Below are 10,044 nucleotides of genomic sequence, written 5' to 3'. Positions count from 1 at the left end.
CAAACACCGCTCACACACTGATATACAAACACCGCTCACACACTGATATACAAACACCGCTCACACACTGATATACAAACACCGCTCACACACTGATATACAAACACCGCTCACACACTGATATACAAACACCGCTCACACACTGATATACAAACACCGCTCACACACTGGGAAATGCATGACTAACAAAAACTACTGGGCCATTTTCACAGCTTTTGATTGGATTTTCTATTTCATTTTTGTAAACAGTATTGTACTGTGAATAAGAGACATTCTCTGACTGTATAATTGTGTATAATTTAGATTATTATATTTATGCTGTCAAGTTTCTCCATTTTGTAAAGTTGTGTTTTTGTTTTCCTGAAACATGTGTAACAGTGTAGAATGCAATAGGTTTAAGTGTGTACTTGACTCACAGTCTGAAAACAATGGTGCTACAATCTGTATAACTCTGGACTGTGCCTAATATTATTTATACAATATTAAGAACATCAATAACTGTCAATACTTGGTGCTTGTCCACAGGGACATTTTAAATGTTATTTTCTGGCATTCTTTCTCGTATTTAAAATGCAATTATCCAATTGAATTGTTTTAAGCCTAGCGTACAACTGTAGACACTGCACGATTTGATAAAGCTATCTTCAACCTACGGCTGACTCAGAGTTATGAAAACAGGTAACGCTCTCATTAGATGTGATTTTTCACAGTATTTTTTTGGCATACTGCGAAACACCCTTTTGCTTTCAGAAACTTGCAAATTGTTCAGGACTATTTGTAAATGCATGTGACGCTGTGTTTTGTACAGATACGTTCGTGTTAAGAATGGTGTGTAGGTGAATAAGAAATGCCTAGATTGATTTTGGGGTATTATATTTGTATGTTGTTGTTTTTTCATTTGGTGCTGATGTGTGACCCACATCTACAAGCCTGTCAAACAGGTTGGGCTTGGACCCAAGGGAAACAGCAGTGCGGAGTTGTTTAAATCAGGGCCTTAATAGAGTGAGTGAAACACCATGACTGTTCAGTGTCAATGAGGGCATGCCAGTCACATGGCACTGTCACATGGCACCGTCTCCTCTGATATACACAGGGAAACTCTATGCTTGTACTATTATGTGGTTAACACATACAGAGGGAGAGATTTGTGCTGCAACTAGACTGTCTTGATTTGTTCTGGATTGTAATCAGATTTACTTCATGCTTTTTAAAGAGAAACTTCTACTCTGTGAAACAACATGCCTTTCAGTCATTGTAAAAAAATATATTTGAAACTAGAAAAGGTGCTGTTTCAACCATACAAACTGATTTCAGATAAGAATGGATGCATTCAAAAGCCAAAACACATCTTTCAATTCTGCCTGTCCTGGGGTATGTCTTAAAGCCACCTCCTTCCCATAGTATGAGCATAATACATCTGTTGTAGTTACAAGTTAATTGTTCCAATATAACTGTTAGTAGAATAACTAGTATGCGTTACGTGGGTTTGCAACAACCAGGCTCCATTTTGATCTGATTGTCATTTGCCAGTCCTTACTAATTGAGGATGTGAAGCAGGATATTAATTTATCTTCATTGTTTTGTTTGTTTCATCTGTATCTTTGAGGAGAAATAAGACATCACAGCTTTATAGTCACAATGTTGTCCAGTAGACAACAGTGCTTTGCAATCAGGAATGAGGACAATGATTTGCTCATGTCGGTCATGACCAGAGAAGCTAGTCCCCTGTTATCAGCACTGACAGGTCTTTTGTAATTACTGTTATTGTTGATGTTTTCATTCTTTTTTTGTTTGATATAATTGCAGTTGGTATCAATTATGCTTTTATTATGACATAAGATTCAGATCAAATTGGAATACTCTTAGACAGACAGTACGGTGCGGTGCTCTCCTACACTTAAAACAAGGAAAATGCAGCTACTGATTAATACACTTCCTCTCCTGTTGTGCTAGAGGAGGGAAAAGGTTTAATAAAATTCAACACAAGCTCGCTTGTTGACTTATTATTAATGTACCGTCTGACAATATACTTCCTAGTTGGCTGGAGTGGCAATGTGTGTGGGAGAGAGAATAATATTGTGTAGTGAATATTGTTACTTCGACGTACCCCATTTTAAATATGTCCCCTAAAGAAGTACACATGATCTCTGGCAAATTTGGATACATATTTAATACCGTAGTGCAGTATACTGCTCTATTAACTTTACACTTAAGACTGTTTCACATAACAAGACTCTGAATCCTGCCAAAGATCTCACTCAGGAACATAGCAGATATCTTGAAACTATATAACACTACTGTATGCGTCACACTTATCTATAAACTGTGACTTCATTATCTCTTTCCCTAACTCAGGACCAGGGACCTCTCTTATATTTTGATGTAACTTGAAAAATCATTGGTGCTTGGAGTTGACAAACTTCCTCGAAGATGTATGTTTGTCTCCTCAATTTCTCACTGTCGCACACATCCAGCCACTCCAGCAAAAGATTGCAGCTTTGTGTTCGACTGGTCTGACAATGTCGGGGAAATCCTCTTCTTACACTCTCACAAATGCCTCGTCTCACTCCCTCTCTCTGAAAAGGAATTAATGTCCTTTTTTTTTAGTTTTTTGTGTTGTGATCCCTACATAGGGAGAATGCTGTGTAGTTGGACTGAATTTTAACTCTATGTGGATCAGTAGAACTAAGGGCAGGTTTGAGGTGCAATAACAGCAAACCTACGTTTCAAAACGCCTTGGGCTGTCATGGGAACTCTTGTCTGGTGTTGGTGCTATTATCTTAGATGTGTAATGACAAATTGAAATTTGCTTTTGTTTATTTGCCTTTTTATGATAATTATTAATAAAATGGTTTCTTATAAAGTATTTAATTTGCATCTCTGCTTATTGGTGATATTCTGCATGTTGAAAAGGTGATTTTATTTATGCTTTTTATTAAAAAAATTGTAGGATTTGTATATGGTGCATGATATTTTAGTTTGTTTTCAGTGAAGGATTCAGACTATGTAGGGGTGGGATTTCTACTATCATTATAGTAGTTCTGGTACATTCTGTAATAAAGCTAGGCTTATCATGGTTTTGACCAAAGATGGACAGTAGTGTTTTGAGAATTGTTCTTCAGTTCTGTCTTTAGTGTGGAATACACATTTATGTCCAAAATGTCCACTATTGGGGAATAATTCAACATTCAATGTCATCTTTATGAATACTCTCTGAAATAGTGTTCTGTGATGTTACGTGCATGTTTTCAAGCCATTTAGAAATGATAAACAATTCTTGTAATTTTTAGTGGATGATTTGTGAATCCTTGACTTTATCACTTGGCGCTGTTGTCCACCAAGCAGGACAGACTGAACTGAACGACCTTGATCGTGTGCAAAACAAAGCTGCAGCTGTTGGATTTCTCCATGAAACCAAGGCCGTGAGGCACTTTTCAACCTGAGAAGTCTCAACAGCAGCATCTCATAGTCTGTCCATAGATCCTTTAATCCGTCAATAACTCTTATTTAGCCAACACTTCTTCTGTATCTATCTGGCATGCAGCACATCCATATTCCATCCACTGTACTTAGTCCAATAACTGCTGAGAGAACTTTTTAAAGCCAACGTGTCTGTAATCAATCGTCAATTTGCAATCGCATCCTTAGAATTGCATCACAAATGGCTACTTTTATGAAGAACACTCCAATATCTGTTTGTGTATTGGGGGAGAGACAACTGGTGGGCTGAATTTGGCCCCCAAGTTTCCTAAGCATTTTCTTGTATTTATTATTTTGGAAATCTGTAAAGTATTCATACGCAAGGTGTGAAGTTAGCATGTTTTAGTCAAATATACCTGTTTGGGCTTCTTGCGGTCAATTTGCAGTCTACAAATGATTTTGTAATTTGTGTATATTCTGTATTGCAGCTGAATCTAGTTGATCATCCCTGAAGAAGAACTGTATGTAAGAAATGGCAGGACACAGAAGCAATGCTAGTGTTAATATACTGTAATAGACCAGACATTACCTATGAAAGGCCTTTATAGAATTGTCATTACACGCATGGTTTTTCTGTCTCTTTTCTGTCTCCTTCCCTTCCTTTTTGGAGGTGCTTAAATCACCAGTCTTTTCTCACCCACAGGGAGGGCAGGTGTCTGTCTGCCACACACAAAACACTCCATTGTCTGTCTTGTGCTTCCTTTCCCTAGCCTTATCTCAACCCACCGTAGTATTCACTGTCCCTCCACATCTTACAACTTTCTCAAGGACACATCACATAGTATGAGCTGCGTATTTGGCAGCCTGTCCTCCTTAGCTGAAAGAGGGGCGGTACATAAAACTCATCTCCCTCGCTGACCTGACCCAAAACAAGTGTTCCATCCAGACGTGACTGGACAGACAGGGTTACCATGAGGCTATGGGGCATATTCTGCTTGATACTGCTGCTGCCCAGCACAATGGTCACTCTGCCACACCAGGGCAGACTGAGTGACAGCCTGCTAGGCCGGTGTCAGGAGGACCCCACGCCAGACCACCCAGGAACAGGGCCAGGTCAGTCACACTATTCACCATCCCAATTACACTGTCCGTACTGCTGTTTGTAACTTGTTGCATTGATATGAATCTGTATACCTGGGACCTGGCCATAGCTGTGACCAAACATGGATTCATTAGCATTTGCAAGAAAATATTGTATGCATTGTAATGCACAGTTGTGCTCTATTTGTTAATTGCATTAACTAACTGCTTATTAGAATTTTCTGTAACTTAATTTATCACATTGTGAATGATGCAATATCATCTCTGATTAAGGTCATCTTTTGGCCAACAAATTATACATTTGTCAAAATATTGTTATGGGAATACAGCCTTCTGTGACTACATTTAGTCTGTTCTTTCATCCAAGGAGACAACCGTTCAGTGGAGGTTGGAAAAGGTTTGGGAGAGAATGCCTTAACAGTGAAGGAGACCATAAACTCCCATCCCAGCGCTCCTCACCTACCTGGGGACACTCCATGTTTTGGAAGGATACCGTCTCATGGAGAGGTTGTTGAGGATATGTTTTCAGCACTTCGTGAAGGTTGGGGCCAGGAAAGCGACCTGAGAAAGGAGGATTTGACTCGATTTGGCATTTGCTCACACTCTGATGGTGCTCCAGTACCTGCCTTATCCACACTAGCTGAAGAAGCCAAAAAAGAGAAACATGGGCTACATGTTTGGCACCCAACCAAAGGTACATTTTTGTCTCTTTCCAGATTTCAGCTTTGTAGGTATGGCACAGATATGGATCTGATTCTGAATGTACTGAAATGGGATGTTATGTCTTGTCTATCAGAGCTCATGGAGGGTGAAGTGGAGGGAGGGGGTCTTGTGTTGACCTTCCACCTCCCCCGGCCTCCCCTCTCCAATATCAAGCCCATACTGCTCCTTGCCTTTAGAAACCCCAGAACAGGAGCGCTCGGTGCCATCACTTTCACCAGTCACTCTCTGCAGCCTTACAAACAGGTTTGAATACATTACCTGCTCAAGAACAACATTCCTGAACTTCTTACTTGTCTTTCACATTTTCTAAGTCTTGTCTTTACCATGATGTTTACAGACCATTAAAGGAAAACTCCACTCAAAGACTATTTTTTCATAAGTCCACTGTTGATACAGTCCCAAATGTTTTGTATGTCAGCTGTCAAGTTTTCAAGATATTGTGCTTTCACGAAGCAGTGTCACTGGCCACATCATCACGATGATGCATTTCTCACCATGATAATGTGGCCGGTGACATTTTGCTTCTTTAGTTTTTGATGTTCTGCTATTATCTGACTCCACCTTTTCCCACTTCTCCCAGACAGTATGTATTTCAGAAGGAACACAGTTCCTCATCCTAACAGGAAAGCAACCCGAGGGCAAAAGTCAACTGAGATGGAGATTCAATGTTGACACAAAAACACCAGAGACAGGTAAGAACATCTTGTACAGCTTATCGTGTTCAAGTTAATATGCTTTCCTTCCATCAACATGTCTCAAGATTATTCACCTTTCGGCAGGACAAAAGCTGTCTGAACTACGAGGTATCCTGATTGGTGACGGAACAAGAAGTGATGTCAGTGTCATTCCCCTGTTGCTTTTCTCAACAAATAGAGGAACTGATGAAAGGTCGGTTAGCATTGTCTTTTTTCAAATGCGGTACCTATTACTGTCTTTTTCTTTAAGTGATTGAAGCCATAGAGATTCTTAAATGAGTGTAATTGTCTTCCTCAGAGTGACAGAAAAGCTGAGTCCCTCCCCTGCTCCCTCTGGGACCTACACGTTTCTGTGTGAGCTGCAGAAGTTCCTCAGTGACGTCATGCCACCACAGACGCAGTCACAACCATGGGCTGCTTCGGCCCCTCTGTACTCTCTGGACTCTCTTCCCCCCCTGTCCCTTGGGGTGTCGTCCAGTGAGACCCTCCTTGCCAGGCTGCTCAACTCCTCAGCTCCCACCCTGTTCTCTTTCCCCACACAGGGCTCTGTGCTCCAGGGGCATCGCGGGGAGCTGTCCCTGCAGCCCGCCCTACTGGAGGTGCTCAGGCAGAGGCTGGAGGAGGTTCTGGTCCAGATGAGGGTGGAGGAGGTGGGCAAAGCAGGAATGGACAGACTGAGGAGACTCCAAGATCTCAGTGTCCTTCCTAAAGAGGGCGAGGAAGCACCAGCAGGTGAGCAGACCTCAATGTAAATTCATCATCAATGTCTGGGCATTAATTGAATTGCTAAGTCATTTAAACCTTTTTTTCTTTCACTCACATAGGTGTTGGGAGCCCCAGTGAGACGCAGTACCGAGCCCTGCTTCTGCTGAAGGCCCTGCAGACAGTAGTGGGAGCCTGGGATGTGGAGAGGGGGCAGCGGGCCGCTAGAGCAGGCCAGAAGGGCCCAGGGAACCGGCACCTTTGTCGACTGCACAGTCTCACCGTGTCCCTAGAGAAATACCTGCTGTCTCCTCCTGAGGCCACCATCTACAACTGCCAGGGAGTCTGCAGCTTTCCCCTGACCAATGGGAATAACCATGCTATCCTGCTTAACAGCCAGATCCAGAGTGGCCTGGCGCTGGAGCGCTCGCCCTGCTGTGTGCCTGTGGACTATGAGGACCTCAAGGTGGTGGAGTTGGATGAGCATGGAACCAATATCTGCTACAAACCAAACATGGTGGCCAAGGAGTGTGGATGCCGCTGACTCCTCCATGTGGTGCAATGATTGGTATTAAAGGGCCAGGGCACCTGGGTTGTTGCACCATTACTCAATAAAAGTCAAGTAGAATTGCATGTTTTAAATCATCTAGTGCATTTATTTTGTTTATTGTAAATACATTATCACATCTAGTTGTCTACAATATTAGCTGATTTAATACACATTTTGTCACTCAGTTATGTAAATAGAAAACTCATTGGCTCAGTGCACATATTGGATCTTTCAAGTACGATTTGTGCATTATCAATTTGCACCACATGATCGTATTGAAGGCTGAAAGAATATATTGATCATCAAATACGAGTTAGGAACCAGCTCATCTTATTGATTTCTGTATACCCTTTAAATATGAACATTTATGCATGATCAGATTAGACTGTATGGTGCATTTAAGATCATTGTGATGTAATGTATCTTTTTTTTTTTTTTACAGTAGTAACATTTTAACTACAATATATCCTTATATTTCAACATAATAAACACACTTTGATTAGTCCTTCAGAAAATGTTTTCCTTTTTTGTTGTACTATCCTCCTCTTTCCCCTCCTTTACCATTCTCCATAATGTATTCCCTCTATCATTCCTTTAACAGCCCTTTGTCAGACACATCTCTATTTCTGATTCTCAAGATTCCCCCTCTTCTCTTTGGATTTCCTTTTCTTCCATCGTCTGAGCCCCAACTCAGCAAGCTGTCCCACAGAGAGGCTGCAGGCTGCAGGGAGGGAACAGGAAACACACAGGATCATTACATAAGGTTCCAAAGCCGAGCACGTAATTATTTGTTATTCACTGTGTTAGTTATAAGAGGGACACGTGAAGGAAAAAGCTATGAGCTCCAATACCTGAGCTATGCCATCTGGTTGTAGACCCGTGCCTCCAAGGAACATCTGAGGAAGATCATTATCCTCTAGAAGTACATCCAGAGCATCTGAACCACAACAGATAGTGCATGAGCTAGTCTGTGTGCATTGAGGTTATGAGAAATTGACAAATGTTTCATAATGTTTCAGCACTCACCATGTATTTCATTCACGCCTGAGCTCACAAGCACAATGATGATGGCAAACACTATGCAACGGTTCAGAGTAATGCTTTTCCATGGGTTCTCAACCTCACTCAAACTTTGGATGGACAAAATGCGTTCATATGACACTAGAGGTAAACAGAGAGTAATAAGTCAACATGGGACAAAATATATTATTATTGAATGTAGAAATGTAAATATATTGGATAAGGATTGTATTACTGCCGAGGCTCTCAGATGATAATGTTCTGGGTCTGTTGCGTCCTGTAAAGTCAGGTAATATTGAGGTTTTGCTACTGCAAGATATTTAAAGAGGAAACTACTAACACATTGTGTATTCTGCATCTCAGTAAAGGTTATGACTAAATCTACATTTTTCAACTGAAAATTCACTCTTAAACCACAGGCTACAAGGATAGAGCTGAGTACACACATGCATTGGGTTACATTGCATGTTTATGCTGAGGCGGTTCAGTCCGATTTAAAGCATATGTGGCATAGACCATGTAGCATTGCTAGAAATAGACATCTTGCTGAATCAACAGAGGAAGAGTAATATACAGACAGATAGTCTTTGTCAAATAAATGATTCCCAAACTAGATTATAATGCAAAACTTTAAAAACCCATACATGACAGATTGAGTCTTACCTGGGTTGACCTTTTTCTCCTATGGAAAGCAATTGATTTCCGTTCACTGGGGTCGGAAAGTGTCTTATAGCCTGCCCTGCTTCAGATGACATGGTCCCTGACAGGCAGGCACAGCTGAGAGCTTATGACAAAAGTAAAAATACATCACTGGAGGGATTGCTGCTATACACCCTGTATGCTATGGCGTGGCCGCCCTCATAAACACCATACCATTCTGATCCCTATCTTCGAAGTGTGTCATTGTAGGCTATGGCGAGTGGAACTAGGCAGTATAGCTACAGTTTGTATGCCAGAGACGTGATAACTATGGTTCCATTAAAGGGCATTACATGTTGCTTGCATGAATTATCAGACTGGGTATTTGGTCATTAAAATCATCATAACAACAACAAATATAGTACAAAATACAATAAATGTAAGTACCTGACGATAGACACAAGGAAGTACATTAGCTGTGCAGGACAACATTATATTGATGGCTGTAGATTCGTGATTCAATTGCGGCGCACAATTGTTCCAGTATTGTCTGGATTTGGCCAGTGTAGGCCATCATTGTAAATAAGAATTTGTTCTTAACTGACTTGCCTAGTTAAATAAAAAAAACAGTGGAGAAGTTGAGCGTCGCCTTTCAACGCTAGTAGTTGTGGAAATTAATCCACTATGCTGTTTATTTTCTACGTCATATCGCTGAGTCTACCTTTAATATAACCTAGGGAGTCTCTGTCTAGGCTTGATGTGCATTACCGTGGACTGGCTTGTACATAAAGCATCCTCCATTCAAGCTGAAAAGGCAAAACATGAAGCATGACATTATACAGAACATTAATAGACAAGAACAGCTCAAGGACAGAACCTCATTAAAAAAATAATTAAAGGCACACGTAGCCTAAATATCAATACATACACTATCTAGGTGAAATAGGGGAGAGGTGTTGTGCCGTGAGGTGTTGCTTTGTCTGTTTTTTGAAACCAGATTTGCTTTTCATTTGAGCAATATGAAATGGAACTGAATTTCATGCAATAATGGCTCTATTTAATACTGTACGCTTTCTTGAATTTATTCTGGATTTGGGGACTGTGAAAAGACCCCTGGTGGCATGTCTGGTGGGATAAGTGTGTGTGTCGGAGCTGTGTGTAAGTTTACTGTGCAAACAATGTGATTTTCTTCAC

General features: G+C 40.9%; 1 protein-coding gene and 1 long non-coding RNA gene across 3 annotated transcripts; one reads left to right on the top strand and one right to left on the bottom strand.

The window, feature by feature from the left end:
- Nucleotides 1-4,190: 4,190 nt before the first annotated feature.
- On the top strand, nucleotides 4,191-7,706 carry LOC139409176 (anti-Mullerian hormone). Of its 2 annotated transcripts, none has more exons than XM_071153962.1 (7): nucleotides 4,191-4,533; nucleotides 4,889-5,215; nucleotides 5,318-5,487; nucleotides 5,825-5,936; nucleotides 6,024-6,132; nucleotides 6,238-6,671; nucleotides 6,764-7,706. In XM_071153962.1, the coding sequence occupies exons 1-7, from the start codon at nucleotides 4,392-4,394 to the stop codon at nucleotides 7,183-7,185; spliced, it is 1,716 nt and encodes a 571-aa protein (XP_071010063.1). In that variant the 5' UTR covers nucleotides 4,191-4,391; the 3' UTR covers nucleotides 7,186-7,706. The 2 variants fall into 2 exon arrangements, with proteins under 2 accessions (XP_071010063.1, XP_071010062.1); XM_071153961.1 differs by having other exon boundaries at nucleotides 4,315-4,533; nucleotides 4,892-5,215; nucleotides 6,764-7,278.
- Nucleotides 7,274-9,027, bottom strand: LOC139409177 (uncharacterized). Its single transcript, XR_011634371.1, has 5 exons — nucleotides 8,875-9,027; nucleotides 8,447-8,488; nucleotides 8,218-8,352; nucleotides 8,043-8,128; nucleotides 7,274-7,912 (listed from the first exon to the last, which is right to left on the bottom strand). It is a non-coding gene; the product is annotated as an uncharacterized lncRNA (long non-coding RNA).
- Between the last annotated feature and the right edge of the window lie 1,017 nt (nucleotides 9,028-10,044).

The sequence above is a fragment of the Oncorhynchus clarkii genome, chromosome 5 (assembly GCF_045791955.1).
Source record: "Oncorhynchus clarkii lewisi isolate Uvic-CL-2024 chromosome 5, UVic_Ocla_1.0, whole genome shotgun sequence".
Taxonomy (NCBI): domain Eukaryota; kingdom Metazoa; phylum Chordata; class Actinopteri; order Salmoniformes; family Salmonidae; genus Oncorhynchus; species Oncorhynchus clarkii.
The sequence above is the reverse complement of the archived record's forward strand: the minus strand, read 5'-3'. Positions and strand labels throughout refer to the sequence as shown.

What these genes read in the sequence shown, in the direction of transcription:
- LOC139409176 (XM_071153962.1), top strand. Translation starts at nt 4,392, where the DNA reads ATGAGGCTATGGGGCATATTCTGCTTGATACTGCTGCTGCCCAGCACA. An exon ending in TGTTTGGCACCCAACCAAAG is followed by an intron (nt 5,216 to 5,317) that starts GTACATTTTTGT and finishes CTTGTCTATCAG; the next exon opens with AGCTCATGGAGGGTGAAGTG. An exon ending in CACAAAAACACCAGAGACAG is followed by an intron (nt 5,937 to 6,023) that starts GTAAGAACATCT and finishes ACCTTTCGGCAG; the next exon opens with GACAAAAGCTGTCTGAACTA.